General features: G+C 42.8%; 1 protein-coding gene across 22 annotated transcripts in view; it reads right to left on the bottom strand.

Annotated features, from left to right (window-relative positions):
• Positions 1-23,365, bottom strand: part of NHSL1 (NHS like 1) — a 163,399-nt gene that overhangs the window by 28,686 nt on the left and 111,348 nt on the right. For 10 of the 22 annotated variants that reach the window (XM_046939110.1, XM_046939109.1, XM_040698389.2 and 7 more), the window contains 3 exons: positions 17,851-18,003; positions 3,126-3,253; positions 915-986 (listed from right to left, as the gene is read on the bottom strand). In XM_046939110.1, the coding sequence (XP_046795066.1) occupies positions 915-986; positions 3,126-3,253; positions 17,851-18,003 (353 nt within the window). Of the gene's footprint in view, positions 1-914; positions 987-3,125; positions 3,254-17,850; positions 18,004-20,499; positions 21,009-23,365 lie in introns of those variants that run through there. The other 12 variants (XM_025149171.3, XM_015284192.4, XM_015284193.4 and 9 more) reach the window with 3 other exon arrangements.

The raw sequence follows: 23,365 nt of genomic DNA, 5'->3' as shown, positions 1-23,365 counted from the left end.
AAAGCAGTATAAAATGCCTGTGCCGATTACAAGTGTTACTCACACACAATCGCAGCCAGGGGGTGGGGGAACCAGCTGAGGGCATCACGGTCTGGATGCATCTCCAGGTGTGTCAGCAGCAGGTAGGCTTCCAGACATTCACACCTCCAACCTGAAGCACCCCACTTCTTCAGCCCCTCTCAACACCAAGCCAAATTTTACATGAGACCTCTTCAAGTCCACTAAGCCAATACAGTTAATGCATTTGTTTTCACTTTACATTCCGAACAGTTTCTTGCAGATTTTAAAGAAATAACTCGGTATGGCTGAATATAGTGTCAAAAGTACACTTTTTTTGCCCCATAAATAAGCAAAGGAGCTTTTTTATTAACCAGAACTAAAAGACTATCAAGACAAAGATCATAACTCAAATAACAGGGTCTAGGGAAAAATACCATGAGATTTTTCATAGATGGAATAATGACATGATACAGCACGTGCCCACGAGCAAGTACTCTCTCTATAGCTCACACTCATCATTTAGAAGTTACGTTACTCCAATTAAGAAACTTTTTCCTTGGCTAATCAAAAAAACAACCACACAGCTAAATAAATAAAACACAGCGTTCACCGGGGAAGGAGTTTCAAAGGACACAAATGTTAATAGACCAAAAATAATTAAAAGCAACTAAAAGATATTGGACTGCAGACAAAAAAAGGAATAATGAGGAAAAATAAAGGAAACAAACCTGGTGTGGCATTTTTCTGTTGAGCAGTTGATTTTTCTATTTTTAATCAATTTTTAACAGAAAACAGAAGCAGGTAACAACTGAAGGCTAAGGGCAGAATGAAAAGGTCGCTAACGTGCTAAATGCTACAAGTAACATCAAGCTGCAAATAAGACAGCTGGATGGTCCCACTTGTGGGCAAAGTACCTTGTTGCTCCAGGGAACCAAGTTACAGCAGGCGCTAATGCAAGACTGAGAGATGCAGTCTAACAGACTAGACTGTTGAGTGAGACAAAAAGAAAGAAAGAAAATGAGTGATAAAAAGGCAAGGAAGGAAGGATGAGGGGAAAAAAAAAACAAACACACAAAAGACAAATACACTTAAAATACACAATGTATATATTTCAGAATGGAAAGGAACCAGAGTTTGAAAGTGACATCTCAGTATATCCCTGACACTAGGAAAACGGACCAGTACTGAAGGACAGGAACACTTTTCAAGTAGTGTGACCAATGGTGGTATGTAAGAGGTGACAAAGTAGGACGCTGGTTACAGTACTGAGATGTAAGATCCAGGTAAACCAATTTAATCACCAACAAACTCAATTAGGATCAGCAGAAATACATTGAAGTGGAGATTGGACTATGCTCCATTAATGCAACCTACACAAACCAATGTAGGGGTAAAAGGGTAGTTCCAAGAACTTTGCTTTATATAAACTAACACTCAAGGCATTTCAAGCTGCCATGTTTTCTCCCTCTGTATGCTTGCTTTTTGGGTTGGGCTAACTAGCCTGTTTTACCCTATGGGCTTTGCTTTGAAACAATAACACTTAAACATCTTTTAAGAACTGTGTGTTTTGTAGTATGAATATCACCCTCTGGTAACTGAAGCTCACCCCCACAAAAGAATGTTTGTGGATCTAGGTCTTCTCTTGTGTGATCTAAGCCACGGTTTCATATTATGTCCCCAGTGAAGACAGACAAGTGGAATATTTGGCTTGTTTGTTTGTTTGTTTGTTTGTTAAAGTAAATAAAAAGAGCGTGGAAAGACAGCTTCCTTTGTGAAAGCACCATGCAGTAAAACATAGGTTTTACGAAACGTAGCAAACAGGTCAACTCAGAAGTAAATTTACAAGCAGTAAATAGCTATTCATTCATCCATGATTACTCTGTTATTCTTGAATTTCAGCTTGTAAGTGCTGCATGCACAGAATTTAAATGTTGGCTTTTTTGCTTTGAATAGACAACAAAGCCACAAAGCTTTCATCTGCCAGTAAGGAGTTCACATTCTGAACCATGGGATTTGGTGACCTCAGCTTCACATTGTTACTGAAGAACTTTCCTGACATCTGAAAAACGACTGTCCCAAGGCGTAAGTTATCAGAAGTATTCAGTATTTTACCGGTGGGACTATAATTCAAGTTCAGAGACCTGTTAAGTGTTCATTTGAAAAAAAAAAATGAGTAAGATTTTATGTCATTACATAATGTAAAGCCAAATAAAATGATGCTGGTCAAAGGTCATCATAAAGCACTAGTTTCACAATGTGAAGGGAGTATGTTGCACTTTATAAGGGATCAGCTTCAGATTACAGAGCTGCAAATAAGAGTGTCAGGGTTACAGTTAAACTTCTAAGAGAATCATTAACACCTTATATTGTCATTTTGACCGCTTTCTCATCAGCTCTGAATCATACTTACGGCTAAGAATATCTAAGGGAAACTATTCTAATTTGAATATATAAGGTGCTATCCTTTCCTTGAAGCATAACTAGCTGCACTAAAATTTTTCAAACAGTTAATGCTGACACCAATGCAAATCATAATTCCACTGATTTCAGTAAGGTTTTGCAAATTGTCATTGTTTTACATTTGCTGCTTGCTGCCAGTACATATCACAAGGAACTCAACGGGGTGCAGCAACATCTCCTGCCAATGCGCAGATATAAAGCAATCAAATCCTGGATGAGGGACAGTACATATTCTATGATAATCTTTTTTACGTGATTTAAAAGCACAGAAGACAGCACTGAAACCACTGTACCCTTTAAACTGAGTTCTCAGGATCTGCACACTTTGTATATAGACATACAGAAGCGCATTTGGTTTAGTAACACTTCAAAAAAATCAAACTTTACAAGTAACACTTTATAAGCAACATTTTGGGGCAAGGTATTCTAGTATATCTGTCTTGAAAATCCCAGGAGCTCCAGCACTTCAGGTTTGGACAGCTAGGCTCCAGAGCATCTTGCTGTCTACCCCAGCACTACTATCTTAGCTCACGGCACTGAAGCAGCAAAGTTAGCCACAGCTCATCTTTGGAGCCCACAGACACCACAGAGTAAGGTGAAGACAGAGGGGCAGTTAAATTGTAGCAGGCATATATTCATTCCAGCACTTTATTCCTCACCGTTACCTTTTGTTCAATTTCTTCATAATCGTCCTGGTAACTTCCACAGATTGCACTGGAGGATGAGGAGAAGGTGGGGCCCTGAGAGTAATACTGAGAGCTCCGATAGCCATCTCTCCGCAGCTTGTCACACTCTGTCGAAAGATGGGGAAAGAGGAAATCAATTTATTACCAAAGCATTTACTGTTTACACTCATAAAAGTATATTGTGCTTTACTGAAAGCAGTTACCGTGCATTAGCACCGTCTATCCTAAGTAATAAAACATAGAGTTGCATTTCTCATATTTATAAACTATATTTCAGCCTCCCTCTCATTAATTATACACATACGCCCACGCACAGTGTGTACACATGTGGTTTTTATTTAATCAAGAGATGGCAAAAGATTTGAAGATGGAGATTGATTTATTTGTTGTTTTTTAAGTGAGGTCTGGCTCAGCATCTTAACAGATGGCAGCATCTTGCAGGATAGGAGACAGTAGCATGCGAGTAACACCAGGGTCTCGTTTGCCAGGCCGGTAGACACCCATTATGCGCCTTGCACTCGAAATGATGATGTTACTCACTACTCAAGCACCATCTGCTAAGTAACTTTGGCACTGACCACTCATCTTGTCTTCATGCCTACAGAATAGACCATTTACTGTGATTTTGTAGAGAGGAATGCAAAGTACAGGGATCTTAAAACCTCTTGCCAACACAGAGCGTACATAGTTTATAACCAAGGAATTTCCAAAGTTCGGAAAGAATTCAGAGCACTCTAATGGCCAAAATCACAGTCAGCACCTTATCCCCCCCCCCCCCATACAAATCTTCTCTAACTGTCCTCCTGCCTCCTAATTGATATTCAGTGCGACTGTGCTAAAGAAGAACAGACGCCACAACATAAGGAAAAATTAAACGTTCAAGATGTGGCAACCAAATCCATCAGCCCAAAACTGTTAGCTTTACGCTTTCAGAGACAGAGATGTGAATCTGCTGAAAGATGAGGAATGCAAAAAGAAAATTATCTGTTAGATTTCTATCCAAGGAACCGAAATTTCTGCATGATATACAGGCGTGACACAAAGTGCTTTTGTCATCACTTGCTGAGGAAAGACATTCTGTGACCGTACTATCTGTCCCCCTAACTTGATCTCTTTAATACTCCTTAAAATGGAAAATATGCAATGCTTATTCTGAGGGAAACATTTTATAGAGGCTTTCGCTTGTCAAATGATTAACTGGAGTTATGACTTGCAACTTCAGCACGTTTCCTATGTTGTATCAGACATTTTTAGAACTGGGATCTGTAGGGCTCCTTGGGGATAGTTTAACTGACCTCGAGCAATCACAGCTCTGCAATCGTTTAATCAACATGGATTCCTTTTCATATGTACACACATACCAACAGTAAGAGTATGCAATTGACAATTAGCCATTTCCATCAGAGCAAGTTCCAGCCTGTTGCATGCTTCTGCATGAGGTCAAAAAGGGCACAAATTTGTCACTCTTTCTTAGCTTAAGGCCCAAAGCTGGTGGCGGTGGGTTCTGAGACCCAGATCAATTCTGATAGCTCAGTCAGCAACCCCGCTTACCAGTCCCACATGTGTGAGCGTGCCGGCACCGCAAGCATCTGGCAAACAGCTGCTGGACCTCAGAGGGGGCTGAGAAAAGGAGGCCAGCAACCACAGGAAAACAAATTCTTCTCCCGCCACTACAGATCTGGCACCGGATCCAGGCAAACCCAGCGCACAAAGCTCACAAAGACAAGCACCCTGATGGGCCAGTTTGTTGGTGTGAGCTACAAGCAGCAGCAATAAGCAGGCTGTGGCAAAACGGAGGAGTATGAAGACTTGTGTCAAACTGCAGCAGGGGTTAATGCCCCAAGTTGTCGACTTCGGCATCACAAGTTTTGCCTTCAGATCAGTCACTCATCACTTCAAACCAACACAAAGGCAACCCAAGATATAAATAGGAGTGAAGTTAGTTTTCCTTCCGCTCCTGGGATGAAGCCTTGGGCCCTGACCAACCGCTTCTGTGGCCCTCCAACACCAGGTGTCAGTGGATGAATGCCTCAAGAACCACAGGTTTTATGGAGTGCAATAGATACATGCTCTGGTATCGGCTGCTTAGCTTTACTTATTCTTCTAACTAAGGAGATGAAGATGAATAGTTCACTTCAGATGTCTCAAAAGAACTCCCTGAGCTCTTGAGGAAGACAGAACAAAAGGCTTCAAAGTCCACAGCAAGTTCAGCAAGGGAACTGACAATAAAACAGTAGCAGTTAATCAAGCTCACAATCTCTGTTGCTCCACAACACAATACCCAAGCAATATCAGAAGTCATTACAGCGATGTGGCTACAGAAGTCAAGAGAATTGCTCAAATTGCTGAAACTCACCCAGAGAAAGGTGACCAGTCCCAAAGAACAGTTTTTTTTGTTTACTGTCATTGCACATTTCACAGTTCTGGACAGCACCTGAGGCCAGCACACTTCTGCAGAGGTTTCAGGCAGGTATCTATAACTTCACGTTGTAACAGCCCAACAGGAGGTCAGCCACTGTACCCAAGTGAAGCTACTGTCACTGCCAGACCAAACCTGGTAACTTCTGTCTGAAAAATGTTCTAGATGGGAAGTACACACCTCATCTGAGTGCTTCCCTAAGTTCCACATGGTCTTCTGTAAGCAGTTAGCTTTGGATTTTTCAGCAAAGAGTTTTTTACATATATTTAAAAATATATCCATTAGAAAGTAGTACATTATGAAAACTTCCAGACATGGATCTTTTCTCCCAGAGGAGCAATACCGCAACCCGACTATCCAAACAAGGAGGAACGCTGGACAGAGTTACTGAAAAACCTCCTACAAATATTCATGTTATTTCAGAGATGTCTGAATAGGTTAAAAAAGAAAAAAAAAAAAAAGAAAGAAGGAAAAAGGGAGAAAGGGAGACAGGCAGTTTCAGTTATTAATAACCTTCAGTTCGAAGAATGCACCAGTACATGAGTGCTAACTGAGCCATGGATACACACACTCTTGAACTTCATGTCAAGGCTGATACACTCATGCTATCCAGTAGACAAAAATGTGCACAGTCTAAAAATCTCTGCCTAAAAATTGCCAACGCAAAATACACAAGACTGCATCAGGCAGAACACAAATACTGATTCCTGAGGATACACTTGCTTGAGATCAACTCTGCAACATATGCACAGCTAGTTCAAAGCGTGCTCTATATGCTGCATTACCTTGAGTGTATCTGATCTGAATGGTGCAACAGTATTACTGTGGCCCAGATGAAAGACTTTTCTTTCCCCAGCAGCTGCCACTTGCCTGCAAAAACTAGGAAAATGCCTCTCTCTGTCTGAGTGATCCACAAGTGGGTAGTGCCACAGCACAACAGCCAAACAATGTCCTCACCACTCCCCCTTCATCAGCTCCCGCAGATAAGCATGCAGAGGTGCTGTGTACCATCTCTGGCTGCCTTTCAAGTGCTTCTCTAACTAAATAAAGCCATTAAATAGTTTTTTGTCCTTTTCATTCTGCACTAGTGATACATTATTTCAAAACTTATTCCATATTATAATTATTGCTTAAAAAGGGCTTTAGTCACATTATGTTATAATATAATTTCTCCTCACTTATATGGCTAAGTTAACTCTTCCTAGAGAAGGAGATTTTGCCTGAGCAGAGCTTTGTTGCTCACAGGGAGGATTTTAGTTAGGCATAAAGAAAGTGTGTGGGAAATGTGGTCTAAAGACCATGAAAGGTTTCCCATAACTGTTACAGTAGAGTAGGGTGGATTCAGGGGACGTGTGACAGAAAAACAACACATTAGTGCTGTAAGGGCGCATACCATAATACCTGTGTTGCTGCTATTTAACCAACCCCTCGTATGTCTGCTCAGTGTTTCATTACTGCAGTTTGCTAAATCCTGGTGTAAGACAGCAGCACACTAGAGATGCTTTGCTTCTCACCAGTAACACATGAGCTAATCACTGTTACGACTTCCAAAAGGGGAATGTGCAGGCAATGGAGCTGAGTGCAATCCTGCATCAAAATTTTGAGCCACGAACACTGAATTCTGCACTACTCTACAGCTTACTGAGCTTTATTTATTCTTATGTTTTACAATGTTTTGGTAATAATTCCATAGGGTAAGGTCCGAAGATCAGGTTCCAGCTTAATAGCTCAGCCTCTCCATATAAAACCTTATTGGCCTCTGTGGCATGCAGTGAGGCCATGGGTACAGAATACCACCAAGGCTACTCAATCCTACATATCTCTTCATTTTACACTAGGAACTCACATTTAATTCCATTTGACCCTGAGCTGGTAACACACAGTAGCAAGTCTTGTGTGCCCAAGCAATTTACAGCTTTACAAACAATCTGAAACCATATTGTTACATGAGAACTTGAGTCACAAATCACCTGGGTGAACAGAAGGCACAGCACTGATACCTCATTAATTCATTCGACATGGTATTACTGTGGAAAACCAGGATTAACGTTATAACTTGTCTGCTTAGTCCGACATCTGCATTGCACTGCTCCACGGCACAAGAAACGCTTGGTGTTCTAGGATGCGTTAGATCTTTTCCTCTCCTTTGGTAACATTTTATACATTCAGTAATTTGCCACTGAAATTAATAGTCTTGGAAATTTACATGAAGCAAAATGCACTGCCCTGCTAGCAACAGAGTGGTCAGAGAGAGTGAAGTACTGCTCCGTAAGTAATGCTTCCTATTTCACTGAATTATTCCACACAGAAAAAAAAAATGTACCCATTGATATTCACTGACAATTCCCGAATGTTTGCGGAGAACCAAACAGAGGGTGTGAGGCGGTGGATGGTACACCTCAGCCATGGCAACAGCAGGTCACTTCTGCTCTGGTACAGATTTTTATCAGTGTGGCATGCAGACTCTGGTTCATAGCTTGTGAAAATGCATAGGTCATGGTGGTGACGATGTTGAAATACAGCCCTTTGTAGCTGAGAATTTGCTCTATCAAATAGCGTTGTTATGCTCTTTGTATCGGTTGCAGTTTCTGTGGAAATAGGAGGCATTACTTTTGGAGCAACCGCATATTAGGGTCATTTTCAGAAGCTTTCTAGAAAATTATTTCTTTTCATTGTAATGTAACTGTTCAAGGCTAACTGCCACTTGTCAGAGGCCCCTTCACAGGAGAGCTCCCTGGCTGCAAGCAGACAGGCGCCCAGTACTGGTTTTCAGGATAGGTCCCAACTGAGCCTGGCTCTCTGTGAGAAGCAGCCAGGCCACGGCACAGCCACCACAGCCAGCACCAGGCCCCACTGCCTCAAGCCTCAATGTGCAGCTGCCACTTACTAAATTAGTCCTAATGAGATTACACGTGTAAGTAAACATTGCTCACGTGACTGTAGCAGAATCAGGCCTTAAGCTCTGTAGTATAGTTGTCCACACGTATACACTCAAAGAGCACGTAAGAGCTCAATACAAATAATCCACCCGTCTGCATTTCTAAGTGTTCATTAGCAACCGCTCTTGTCTTGAATTTTATACCTTGAATTTTATACCTTGAATGATACTCACAGTTAAGAGATATGGCATGTAAGTTATTCAAATATCCAAACAGCCCTGTCTTGCTTGAAGTGGCAATCACTGGATGGCTTGAGCAAGCAGGGATAAAACGTCCAGACACACTCAAGCTTGCCTTGCACCAAAGAACAGAGCCTACACCTCGAGACCAGTTGCTAAAACTCAGAAAGAAAACGTCTACTGAGTCAGGGGCAATTTCACAGGGGAAATGATGAACCATGCAGAGCCGCCCCAGGCTGCAGAAACAGAAGGGCTGTGCTGCAGAGAGGAGGGGCAGTGAGCAGCAGGCGCTCTGTGTGCCTCACTCCCCGCTGCCTCAGGAGCAAGAATGGACGAGCGACAAGCTGACAGCTGCGTCGGCATGCTCGAGAAATTATCTCAGCTCCACTCAGGGTGACTTCCTGGCAGAGCTTTTCATGTAATAACTTGTGTTTTGTAGTGTGGGGATTTTCCTTTTTTTTTTTTTTTTTGGTACTAGAGAGGGGCTGTTAACTGCAGGAGTCAGCTAAACTGTCAACTACAGACATAAATCCGCTGACTAGCATATTAAAACACGTTTATCCACTCACTGAGCGTATCACTGGAAAACTGCTTTATTCCCTCAGGTCAGATTCTTTTCTTTTCAGCTTTAAACATTGTAGCTAACCCCTTCTTATCTGTAAATACAAACAAATCTCCTTCCTCCCTAAGTCAGGACCACAAACTCTATCTTATGAGCACTGACAGACCGCAGTACAACATATATTTGTCTCATTAAACTTCACCAACAGAACGAAAAACATACTGTGAAAGTAAACTTTTAGAAGTGACACATTACTTTATACACCACGCTTTTTTAATCGCCGCTATAACATAAAACATCGTTGCTTTCTACTTTAGAATAAGGCTTGTTTTGAAGCCAGTAAGTAACTGCACATAGTTTTAGGCTTTTTCAGGCACACTTTGAATTTGCTTTTCCAGTTGAGCTGAGGCAACGAAGGTATGAAAACTTTATGACAGACAGGACTGGGTGTCAGAACACTTGGTATTGCTGCTGACCAAGCAAATCCACTCAGGTTAGGTCCAGGCAAGACCTGACTCATGAGGCAACCTGTCCTCATGACACAATCTAAATTTCACCAGTGTGCCTCTAAAGTCAGACCCACAGTGGTTATCTATGCTTTGCCTGCAGCACGTGGGCATGAGAACGCACCTTGAGGTAAAGGCAGCTAAAAGGCTGAGCTGCCTTCACTCTTGTCCTCTCCATCGTACAAAGAGCAACCAGTGCCAGGTCCAGCACTGTGGACAACCTTCTCTAAGGAGCAGAAGAATTTAACAGAATTCAACATCTCTACCTCTGAAGATTGTGTGCTTCTTATGAGGCTTTTGGCACCAGTCAAACTTGCAGCTTTCTAACCGTATGCACTAACTATGAGGCAAAAGGGTTTCTACCTTAAACATAACTGCCACCTCTTATTTTGTGTGGGACTGGTCACACTGGTATTAGACTGGGATGCACTCTGAGCACATCTATCAAACTGGGCCTTCCTCAAAGGCTGCTTCCTCATCAGCTTTCTGCATTACAGTGTGACAAAGACAAGGACAGAGTGACTCTGGACTCCAGACATAATGCAGAAGCACATTTAATGGGGAATTTCAGGAGGTAACTTTCCAAGATAAAGAGCCTGCTGAGAACAATAAAGCCTGGAACCATAATTAAAACAGACATTCTATTTCAAAGGTCTCTTTAAGTTGGTAAAGCTAGCTAAAGTCACCAGCTTTCACTTTGGGCCTCTTTATGAGTCTATCATCTGCAATCTGCAGATAAGAATGCACAGCTTTCTTTGTGTGGATGAAACAGGTTGTATACGTGCAGGGCTGTACAAAGGCAGTCTGGTGTTCAACAGAAATCTCGTGCTAAATGTGACTTTAAAAAAAAAACAGCTCAATTTAATTCCAATGCAGCATCTATTTTTGTCACTGGATCTAAATGAGGCAGACAGCTTGCCTCTACCACTTTATATTCATTCCTCCCAAAAATTCACTCAGCTTGGATCAAATCCCATTTCCCTTAAATGTATAAATCCCCATATCATCCGCAGAACTTGATTATCACAGGGAGTGCTCTATATCAAAGCTTTAAAATATGTTGTAAAGCCACAGCAATGATGCACTTGTGGAACAACTGAACTGTGACCAATTCTAACTGTAAAGCAAGTTCATGAACTTCAGCTGTGATATATTCAGTGTGCTGCTCTGTTCAGACTCTCATTTTTAATGAGTCCAGAATTTCAACGGATGTACTACCATGCCAGCCCAGTAGGAAAAAAACTCAACAGCTCTATCTAGATGCTTTGGCTAATACCAGCCTATGCCAATCCAGACACTTGCCCTGTTATCACATCTCCTTCCCCAAAACGCAATTATACTGCTATTTCTTCATCTGTATTTTTACAGAATCACAGCACGGTAGAGGTCAGAAGGAACCTCTGGGCCCTTCTGCTCCAAACCCTGGTCAAGCAAGGAGACTCAGAGCAGGGTGCTCTGCATCATGTCCAGGAAGCTTTTGAACACCTCTGAAGACCCTACAAGCCTCTCTGGACAAACTGTGCCAGCGCTCCATCTCCTGAACAGTACAGAAGTGCTTCCTGGGGTACAGAGGGAACATCCTGCACTTCAGCTTGTGACCACTCCCCTTGTGCTGTCACTGGGCAGCTCTGAAAAAAGCTGGGCTCTTCACTGGGAAGAGTGTCCTGACACAACAACAGGTCACCCCTCCAGACCAGCTTCTCCAGGCTACTCCAGGGCTCAGCTGAGCAAATGTTTGCCCAAGCACAAGGATGGGGCATAAAGTGCAACATTAAAGTAAAACAAGCATGCAGTTAGATTTATTTTTCAAGGGTCCAGACCAGGTGCAAGCCTTCAGAAAGGATTCCAAGTAACAGAAACTCTGAAGTGTGAAAATACCTTTTTACAGCTTTAGTAAATGCAAACACTTTGACCATTCCTTTTTTTCTTCAGCTTTTCAAAAATGAATTAATGTAGTCCCACCCCCAGCTTCCCAGGTAGTCTGTATGATTTAGCCATAAAGATAAAATTTCTAACGGCACCAAAATGCTACAGCCACTACAGATGATATTTGTTAACAGGCTGTCATTGGAGAGCGCTCAAAATCACTGTTTGTCTTGAGTTAATTTCTGCAAGTGTTATACCACTACATTTACTGGTGACAAGATGTCTTAAGTTTAACAGTTTTTCTTTGCTTCCTTTTGCATGTTTGATGCTGGCATTAAATATATATATATCTTTTTCTCTTGTATTGTTATGAATATTTGCTGTTTCTTGGACTACTGAACATGGTTGATATAAAAATAGAGAAGATATCTATCAGTTTTTCTTCTACGATACGCCATGTTCAACTTTTAAAGTTATCTGAAATGCTTCTTCTATATATGTTATAACTCCAATCTAAGAGAGGAAGGAGAAAAAAACGCAAACAGGAAAACAACTGAAAGTCTGATGTTCCTTGTGATGGAAGTTGCTTACCTAGCACTGAAACTATGGCAGCAGTAGATCAAATTTCTTTTCTCCTCTGAAGACAGTATTTTGAAACGGGATTAAGTTCAATAATCTTTCACCTGTATCTTTTTACTGACTGACTTACCTCGCAAAATACTGAGAAAACACATTAATCTGGTTTAAGAGAATACATTACCATAAGTGTGTTGAAACAAACATTAAGACTTCTTAAGACTTTCACTAGAAAAGCTATCACTTTATAATGCATATAGGAAACCAATCAATACGACCTACCTGAAGCGTAGGGCTATACAACTAAACCTAAAGATAGGCAATCTAAATACAAGTAACTCATCTTTTCAGCATAAGAGCAGCATTCAAAAATAAAGTGTAGACTTCTGATCAAATTCTGCTTAATTTAATTTGAATAACCTTTTTTCTTTTTTTTTTTTTTTAACTCTCTGTTAGGGGAGGGTGGTTAGAGTATGGAACCCAGCCAAAACCATCAGCAGATGTACCGTGAATTAATTCAGAAACAGTAAAAAGAACAGGATAAATGAGCAGAACCAATGGCACAAATTTGGCTATTGAAACTAAATAACTAGAAATAAGTTGATTTCTCTTTTGTTTTTATTTTATTTTACAGCTCCAAGGCCCTTCCAGAACATATGGTCTACCCCTAGCCTTTAATAGTCTTTTACCTCATTAAGGTTTCCATTTGGTAGGGAGCTCACATATTGGTATCTCTCTGAACCTGAGCTAGGCCTATTGTTATTATCAAGTGGTTCCCCACTACTTTGCAGCTCTTTAATGAAATGTAAGATTATTTTAAGTCCATAATCTTCTCAGCAGGATTATCGACTAGTAAGGCTGACCCTAATATTGCTCATCTGAACAGTGATCTGGCAGATGCCCTGAGAAAACAAAGGGTAAACACATACCTGTCTGGAGGGTCTTGCAGCAAGACATAATAGAGGCTTTATGAGTAACTACTTAAATCCGGTTTTATTTGACAATGCTAACCAGATGTCTTCTGGAAAACAAATCAAGTGTTTCAATCACTGCTGCTTAAATCCATTCCTTGAGTTTGGCCAACAAAGCTAAACAGAAGCTGCACTCAGCCAAATCCAGCTCTTCTGAAGATGAGATAATAAATGAATCATCACAGACACTGGAACAACGAGCACTATACTACATACAAAGTCCGAGTCAACACAATTACACTGGGAAAAAAGACACAAAGTGCAGTCACTTGTGCAGAAAACCTCTGCAGCTGTAGCCCGAAAGCCAGTATGAAAGTTAGAATACCCAACTGTGCACACTATTAACAGGTTTACATTTCTCAGTACAGATTTGCCAACTTAATCCACTGTAAACAATAACCAGTCCAAGCAATCAACAGGAGCATGCAACAAAAATTATCCCTGATCTGCAAATTGACCTGAGCAGCAAGAGCCTTTCCAAGACCCTTGAGGAACAGGCCATCACCTTCAAGCCTGATCACTTTCCAGAGTTGGCTGTTTCCCCTGGAGCAGTAACATGTTTATTTCATCTCTTCCTTTTATTACTGTCAGCTCCCAACTCATGGCCAAGTAGCAACAAGTGACAGTGTTTCCAGCCTTTTTTAAGTTTATTTTTAAATCAAAAGGACGCTACATGGCAAATTGCTAGATCTGGAAGACAACTGCTCCTTGGAAATCAGGCCTTAAATGTTCTCTTCTGTTTCCCATCACTCCAGCTGACACATTCGACGGAGAGCTCAAGGTAATTCAAAAGAAGCAGAAGTGAAGTCAGTTCAGGAGAGCAACAGGTTCATCACTTCATCATGGTTTGCAAAACTATCAGAGACAAGTGCACTTTGGATAAGATTTTCCTTTTAGGACACTGGGTAAACTCTGGTGAACACATTACAAACCTGTCTGGAATGTAGACACACTTATGACCCACTTCTTATAGTGAAACAAAGACACACTACAACTGCACCAGGCCTCCTCTGCATCTTTGTGTTCAATGACTTGCTCATTGACATTTTTAGACTATACCACAGAAAAATAAGAAATTATTCTCCGTTTACTCTTACTCAAATATTTGCATCGTTGCTATGTACCGATGTATCTGCGCTCCTGGCTAAATACCACCATACTTGAGACACTTCCCCAGACAGCAGTCCTTTAAGCACTACCGCACTGTAGAACAGATCAGATCTGCTAACACCCAGTGACAGGGATGCAGGCTGTTTTACAGTGCTACCCCTTTGACTCCAGTAAAAAACCTGCTCGGCCTCTTTGCTTGGAACACGGACCAAGGAAACATAAGCAACAGCCCACCTCAGATAGGCTTTCAGCACAGGCCAATTGGAGTCCCAGGGGCAGGGAAAAATGTGCCATGGGCAGAATGCATTTGACATTGAATGTGTCACCCCACCTGCTCCACTGGGTGCTCCAAGGCTCTGGCTGCTTTCCCCAAAAAAGGGAGAGTTTATTTTACTGAGTGGAAACACGATATTGAAAATAATGGGATTTACCATCACAAGCAAAAAAATGGATCATTTTGTAAACTACATTTAAAAACATTTAGCAATGGTACCTTGATGATGATTTGTAGCTGAATTTGTTTCTGCTCTAGCTACCATGCTAAGTCTTGAAGACACTACAGAGACATTAAAGACTCATTTTAAAATTGATGCAAATAATGAAGTCTGGATTTAACATTTTTCATGCCACTGCTTTCAGTCAACAGAAACTTCAGATTTTAATAAAAGCCCAATAAAGCCACTTCAGTTGTTGAGAACAGATATAAGAAGTTTTGTAGAGGAAAAGCACAGTAAAAGTCAAGTTCCTAAGTAAAAAATTGGAAAAAAAAAAAAAAAATCCCACCATGTAATATTTACTATCATATGCTGCATGTGATTTCATAGCACAATAAGCAAATGATATTTCAATATATAATATACTAAACCAAGTAATAAGCCACAGCATTAAAAAAAAAACTCTTCCTCTTCTTCCAAACACAGCACTGCTTTTGGTAATGGCTTGAAGAGTTCACAGAGATCACTAAGCAGAGAACTTGATTGCTCTTAGCAGAGTTTTCTAATATCTCTATCCTTAACATTTTAATTTTAAGCCAGCTTAGGAATAAGCACTGGTAATAGTTTTTTGCCCCTTAAGCAGTGCTCATAAATTTCTTCTATATGACAGACAGCTTCAGTAGGTTTTTTTTGGCTACACCTACACTATCAAAAAAATCTGCTGAGCTCTTAAAAATGTATCAGAGTAAATATGTTTGACCTACCATTATTTTAAAAGCTACTCAGGATTTTAGCTGGTTAGTATTAGAGGTGAATCTGGATGGATAAGAACATCTTGACAGAAAGGATACCTTTACTAAAGTATTTTGAATGATTTTATACATTCAGTATCTTTCCAGGTGGTTTAAATAATGTCATGCTCTGCAAGTGAATTACTATCGGTAATCCAGGCTTTATACTTACTTCTCTAATTCACTGGGGCAGCGACAAGTGCCATAACAAAGTAATAGCCTGCAATCAAGTTGCTACGGACCATTACTTTTCCTTACAGTCTTCCATGCTACAACCACATAGCTCTGGGCAACTTATTTCCTAACCATTAAGAAACTTTGGAAAATGTGTCTTTTCTGAAACAGCAGGTGGAAAAAGAGTTCAGTAGCAGTCACAACTACATTAGAATTTCTATAACACTTATATGCTGAATGAAACTCAACTCTGGGTACAGAACTTTTGACCTAAACAGCCAAAGGTGCTCAGTAGCATCAACATCCTCCTGATTTCCCAGCGTCTCAGAAGACTAACACTGCTAAAACTAAAGGAAACACCCCTCTAATTACTTGAAGCCCCTGTGGACATTAATGGAATTACTGATGATGGTGCTAAATTCATGCTGCAGCTCATCAGGGCAGCTGAAGGCCACAGCAAGGAACTGCTCTTAGGGTAGAAACATGGCCTGGAAAAGAGCATGAGGCAAAACATAAATAAATGAGAGCAGAATTCTGTTGACTATGTCAGGACCCTCATGTCTGCTGAAGGCATCATGGTTTCATCCCTCTCTCTCAACTACTACCCTGAAAGCAAGAAACTGAAATTCAGCTCAATACAATGGAGTCTCACACCATGTGCACATGCAAGTTTTATTTAATACAGATGTCTAATTGCTAAGTTCTAGTAGCACTGAATAGCTTTTGTTTTTACAAAGAGAAGCAGCGCTAGAGAAAAACCCCATCAGACAGAAATAATTTCAGATGTGTAAGCTGGGCTAAGCAGCATATGATAATCAGTTTCAAAAAATATACTGGATCCAAATTTACTGAAGTAGAAGACACAGAGGTTACATTTCCAATAAAGTACAAAAAAAATGAGAACAGCATTTTAGCCTGTGCAGTTTTCTTTGATAATGGACTCAAGCAGAGAATAAAAAATTGATGAGTAGTTAATGTATACAAAAATATTCTTTTTAATCTAAAACAGGAAAATATCTTTTTTTTTTTTTTTTGAAAGAACTGGTGCATCTGTAAGGAAACAGTAAATGTTTCAAGGCTAAAGCACTGCACAAATGCATTAATCCAATAATAAGTACAGAGGACACACAGGCTATCTGCTGAGCCATGCGTGAGCTAATAACTCCAGCTGTCAAGACTGCCCTATTAAATGGTAACAAAAGGCACCTAGTAAGAGATGGTGAAAAATTAATTAACCGGAGAAACAGCAAGAGAAATAAAACATAGCGGCAGCCGAACACTTCCCCATTCACACGTACAGAATGAAGTTTTCTCCATGTTTAAAAAGCAGAAATGTAGTGTTAAGCAAACAAAATTACACCATTCCTTTAAATCAAGTTAACTCTGTAAGCTATCAAATACCTGTGGTTCCAGCTGAAATGAAAAGGGACTCAATATGAGCTGGCTCTTAGCAGGGAAATCCTCTTTGTCAAATAACCAATGTAAAGAAAACCCTTGTGTTAACAATTTCCTGAACATGGATGTTAAGCTCTACTTTCCTTTTGGTCCAGAGACAGCTGTTCTTACAGCCCTCTCCACGCGCACTCCCAGCATGCCCATGTCCACAGGGCCGCACAAACATAACACCACGCCCCCAACAAAGGTACTAAAGGGAGAAATTGGTCCTCAGAAAAACACCACACCCTTCTGCAAGGAATAAGATACAGTACTCAGTGACTCCTTGCAAGTGCCCTATTCCCTATTTCTCTTCTCTGCTCTCAACTCTTTTTCCAACTTTTCACAAACAGCCAAAAAATGGCACTGCATGGCAACAGAAGTTACTGAATGACATACCTCTGACCTGGTTCTTACACTGAAGCATAAATGGAATCATTCAGGACTTACTAAAACAGATGGCATCAGTCTGAAACACTTCAAAGACTCAATGGAAATGGCAAAAGAATCCCTAAGTTTTCTACTTTTCCATTCTACAGTACCGCTCCATAAGGTAAAAAAATTCTTTGTTATTTGATAGAGGAAAAATACTTCAGCTGCTGGTAAACCCCACTCAATGCTCTTGCTGTGCTGCAGAAAAACAAGACAAGTTTCTTCTGAAGTCTACAACTTGGATAAGTTTGCAAAGACCGCGGCAGAAACTACCATGTTTTTAGGATACATTAGTATCAGCAGCATCTCACCTCTCAGTACTGACTTGAGGTTCAGCTTTGCTTGCCGGTGCAAGTCCTCCACACAAGGCGGCCTTGAGGAAGGCAGGAACACATTTTCCTGCTGGTGCCATGGAGCAGTGTAATGGACGGTCCATCTGCTCTCTTCATCTAAGTTGGAAACAGCTGCAGACAGAGAGAAAAAGTAGTAAGTGCTACTGCAGACAGGTCTATCATATAACCCCATACACGTTTTGTCATGCATCATCTTGAAATTGAGAAGACTGTTTGTAACCACGGTCCTAGCAAAACACTCTAGACCTTTACTTCCTTAACAGTCAAAAGACCTCTCACTTCTGGAATTATAAACAGCTTAGGCTGGAAGGGACCATAAAGCCCACCCAGTTCCAAGCCCCCTTCCACCCACCAGCTCAGGCTGTTCAGGGTCCCATCCAACCTGGACTTAAACACCCCCAGGAATGGGGCAGCCACAACTTCTCTGGGCAACCTGTTCCACTGCCTCATCACCCTGTGAGTAAAGAACATCTTCTTAATATCCAACAAATTTCCCTTCTTTTAGTTCAAAGCCATTCCTCCTCGTCCTATCACTATTAGAACAAGTAGAAAGTCAGCCCCTTCCTTCTTATAGCTCCCTTCAAGTACAGGAAGGCTGCAATGACCTGTCTCCAGAGCCTTCTCTTCCCCAAGCTAAACAAGTCCCGGTCCCACAACCTTCTTTCATAGGAGAGGTAAACTTATACTCTTCAGGGCGTGTAGGAAACACCTTTCCCTTCTCCTGTGTTTTCACTTGCTAATGCATTTACTGTGGACCTGCAAGCCTGTTTTCTGCCCACAAGCTCCCAGTCGCTGCAAATGAAATCAGTTTTTCTGTCCCTGATCCTGCCAGGAGTCTCCTCCAGCTCAAGGGTGACCCTGAAAATGTGACAGCCACCATGAGATATTAGGGCGAGTTCATTTGTATTGTGAAATAACCTCCTCCAACATCACATTCACACAAACCAGGAACTCAAATTCAACGGAAACCAACAAATCAGCTTCTTTACATTTTCATGAGTGAAAAGCAGGCACGGACAATAGCAACAGGCAAATACTGCTCAGAGCACAGCAGCAATGCGTAGGGATGGCACCGGTCACCTCTTCCCAACCAGTGCGTATATGAAAACACCACAACGACATTGCTCAGGTTCAAAGTTCCCTACAGACTGCTGGTAACAAATCAGCCAAAGCACATAAGTCTAAGATTTGTTTATCATTTATGTTTCCTGAGAAAGAGCCATTACCTTTTGTTTAAAGTTTATCATCAATAAAAACTTTTACGGTCGAATGGTCTCGTCCCTCCACCCCGTAATAAGAGGAAAAGGGCAGTTGAGGGTCATATTTTACAATCCCCCAGGCACCATTTGGCCTTCAGCCAGCGTGCTGCATATCCTTGCTTTTAGCTCTCTGAAGCAGGAAAAAAACCAAACCACTACAGCTGCGTCTCCTTCAGAGCACCTGCTCTGGTGGCTCAGCCCTATGGCCCTGGCCTTGCTAGCAGCCTCACATCCTCCATCGCTCTGCTGGCTGCCTGCAGCACCCGCCAGCGCTGTTCCTGCGATGTGCAGGAGCTGGGAAGCAATAGGAGCCACAGTCTATGGTGTCTGAGAAACGCCTCAGCTTCTAACGCTGCAGAGCATCTGCCGGGATGAGCTCGGATGGAAATAATCTGAGCTCATTAGAGAACATAAGCTATGCCTTAAACTTCAAAACCTATCTATAACACAACGCTGGTTTGTCCTAAAAGGATCTGGGAAGCAGAAAAATCTTTAAATGAATTTCCACACTTTTTTTTTTTTCCTAAGATTAGTGTCAGAGCTCAGAAAAGTTTCTGAAGAATGGTTCCTGGTCACTCCGTTCGTAGGACGGCCTGATCCCACACCCCGCCCATCCCTTAGCACTGGGTGCAGGTGTCCTTGTAACCAGAGGGCACATCTATCACCACCCACCCAGACACCACCTCTCCAGTTACAGCAGCGCCCGGCCCTGCCCTAGGGCAGGCGGCAGGTTTATTCAGCGCCCTGCCATAAAATCATGGACTCATCGCGGTTGAGAAAGGCCTTCAGGATCACCCAGTCCAACCACAGACTGACGTACCCGTTCCAGAGTGTGGGAGGGGGGAAGCCAGGCCTGCCACACCAAAAACTCACGGCTCCTTCTCACCATGAGTGCCCAACAAACCCACTGCACAGAAACGCAGAGTATGTTCCCGAACTACACTCCCTCGTGCAGTTCGTCCACCTTCACGAATTAAATGAAATGAAGAACTGCAATTCACCTGAAATCCATCCCGTCGCTAGGCCGGGCGTTAAAGATGTTCCCAGCAGAAGCAGTGGGGCAGTGCGGGGCAGGTGGAAGGCCGCCCCAAACCTCGCACCCCACACTCTGCACCCACGGACACCAGCTGCACCCCTGCGAGCCCGGCTGCTGCCCCACCACACAAAGAGCCTCATGGGAGCTGACCCAGCAGCCGTAAGCAGACATCCTATAAGGCTGCCTCGACACGTAACCAAGTATTCAACAAAGTGGCATAAATCACAACAACACAGCGCAGAAGCCAGAGCAGCGCTCTCCTGCCAGGCTTCGCTCTCCCCACAAGGACCGCCAGCACGCACAGCTACTTACTCTTTCTCTTGAAAAGTTTCATGAGAGATTTAAGCTTCGTGTTGATGAAAACCACCATTTTCAAGGTGTTTTGCTGCGATCTCGGAGCTTAAATCCCCTAAGAAGCCGGAGCTGCAGAAAGGTGAATGGTTTCCGGACCGATCCAGGTGAAACCGCACCAATTTCTCCTCTTCAGAGTTCCCCCTCCTCCCTTTTTTCGCCCCTCAAGCCCAACTTCAGATGTCTGGATCTAAACGCGCGGAGCCATTTCCAACCCTTCAGCCCCAAAGCCTCCTCCTCAAGTGCAATCCCGTGGGCTGGCGACAGCCACTTTCCATATGCAAAGCAGAGGGGGGGAAAAAAAAACCCCACAGAAGTTAATTATTATTCACAACCATGAGAAAAAAAAATCGGCTTGGGGCTCACTGCGCGCTCCTCATCCTCTCCAAGTTGGGTGGCTGCGGAAAGGAAGAGTTTGGGAGGAGATCTCTCTGCTGCCCATAGCTACGGCGGCCGTGCCCGGTGTGCCCAGGGGAGGGAGCGGGGCCGGGGGCGGCGGGGAGGGGCCGGGCGGAGCGGCCGCTCCGCCCGGCCCCTCCCCGCCACCCCCGGCCCAAGGCTTTTATTTTTCGCGTCCAAATGGAACTTGTGCAACTTTTCAGCTGGGCACATCCCTCAAAAAACGCAGCCCCCTCCTCCCTAGGAAAGAACGAGCCGCGATTTTGGCAGAAGACGGGGATGGGGGGAAAAAAAAAAACGCCGTGCGGCGAATCAATGTGCTCAGCAGGGCGTGCCCTTCGCACAATGTTAAGGCTCGAGGAGCGAGCCCTCCATCACAATGTGAGCTGCCTCGCCTTAACAATGGGAAGGCTTTTTCCTCGGGGAGAAGAAAACAGCCGGCAGCGGGGGACTGGGGCTGACCCCAAAGCCGCAGCAGGGCACGCAGCCTCTGCAGCGTGAAAAGCAGATGCTCTTCAAGAACTCAATCCAAGCTTCACCACATCCCCGCAGCAAATAACACAAAGTGGCTCCACTGGCATCACACACCACTACTGGTGTCACACACCACTATTGGTGTTAGCAGCATTTCCCAAATTCCGTAGGATGTGCACTCACAACATGGGTTTGACACCCAAACTGCCACGAACAGTAGGACCTTCCATAGACTGGCTCCCTCCCATAGACTGGCTCACCTGTGCCATGGTGCCTTTGCTTTGCTTGATTTCCATCACACACCTTACACAAAAACTCCCTGACATCAAAACCCCAATAACAAGATGCTATTCATTCATATATTGCCTTGTTTCACACATCTAAGACTTGAAACCATACCTCCCCCTTCACAAATGCTCTGTCAATCTTTTCCTGACTTGGAGACTTCATCCTAAACGAAGCAGGCGCTGCCTCTCAGGATGAAGCACTGGAATGGGCTCCCCAGGGACGTGGTTGAGTCACCATCCCTGAACGAGTCTAAAAACCATTTGGATGTGGTGCTCAGGGACATGATTTAGTGGAGCATTGTTAGAGCAGTATGGTTAAGCTGCGGTTGGACTCAGTGATCTTTCCAACCTGAGCAATTTTATGATTCTATAAACATGAACTCTTGCTGATGTCCCTGTTCATTGCAGAGGGGTTGGACTAAGTGACCTTTAAGTATACTTTCCATGGAATCATAAAATCATTTGAATTGAACTTAGACCGTCTTTGTTATGTGCTAGAAACTGGGTTACCCAAGTCCTTGGTAAGCTGGTGGGGTCCTGGCAGTCACTTGTTTTTAAGGATTCTGGTGATGTTTTAACAGTTCACACCTGACAAAGCAATTGGTTATTTTCTTCTCTAAAATCACACAACTCCATCCCCCTTAGCATCTTACCATTACCCATTCATCATTAAACCCATTTGAGATGCACTCTCACTGGACACATCGAGAAGGTGAGTCCAGAATGCCTCCGTTTGCATCTCCAGCAGCACTGCCATGCAGTGGCACACCTGGAAGGTGAGGACTCCTTTCTTAATGTGGCATTGATCTTTTGGGGGATGTAGTAAGTGCTGCTAAGTTGCAAGAACTACAGTCCATTTGCACAGGAAAAGGCAATCATTTAAAGCTGGCAAGTGCTAAAGATTGTGCTTCTGGAAGTGGCATAGGTTGTTGCCGAGGCGTTTATGCATTTCTCAGAGGTTTCCAAGTCCCATGGATGGGCTTCATCCCCACTACAGTCTCAGGTCCCTGTGTACTAACATGTTCTAGGCTTCTTTGGACAGTTCTGGAAACTTTCCCTTTTCACCATGGGCTGCAACTTGTCCAAGTTAAGGGTTGCTCTCGATCATCCCCCAGCGAGAAGCATTCTGAAAATAAGCACTTAATGGCGGTCATCAAGCCCTGATCTCCAGACAAAGTTATTCAAAACTAGTAAGAGACAATCCATAGGATGACGTCTGCCTTTAGCCTTCCCTCCATCTTCCCTGTGGCCAATGCCGATCAAGTGGCCAACCATCAAAAATCAGTTACCAGGAGGTGATTCCTCAAGAGCAATGCCAGTCGGTGCTGGCACTTGCATCTTTCAGCCCGCCCTGGGTCAACAACCATCAGAAACTGTTCTCCACTGGAGGCAAATCCAGTGGCTTCCATGAAATTCAGCATGTTGTCTCAGTGAAACCCTTTCAAATAACTTTTCATGGCATGACAGCTTACTCTGATGGTAGATCTCTTAGAGCGTGCACTAAGTGGGCTTCCCTATGGGACTATTCAAGAAAATGTATATTGCCAACCCAACAGTAGAAACCAGATACACACAAGGAAAGCAACAATTAAACCACCTTGGCAGAAAGACAGTTACAGTTCGTTCTGGTGGGACAAAGCCAGCCCCAGCAGTAGGCGTTCACATGC

Source organism: Gallus gallus, chromosome 3, assembly GCF_016699485.2.
Source record: "Gallus gallus isolate bGalGal1 chromosome 3, bGalGal1.mat.broiler.GRCg7b, whole genome shotgun sequence".
Taxonomy (NCBI): domain Eukaryota; kingdom Metazoa; phylum Chordata; class Aves; order Galliformes; family Phasianidae; genus Gallus; species Gallus gallus.
Note: the sequence above shows the minus strand (reverse complement) of the source record. Positions and strands in the feature narration are given on the sequence as shown.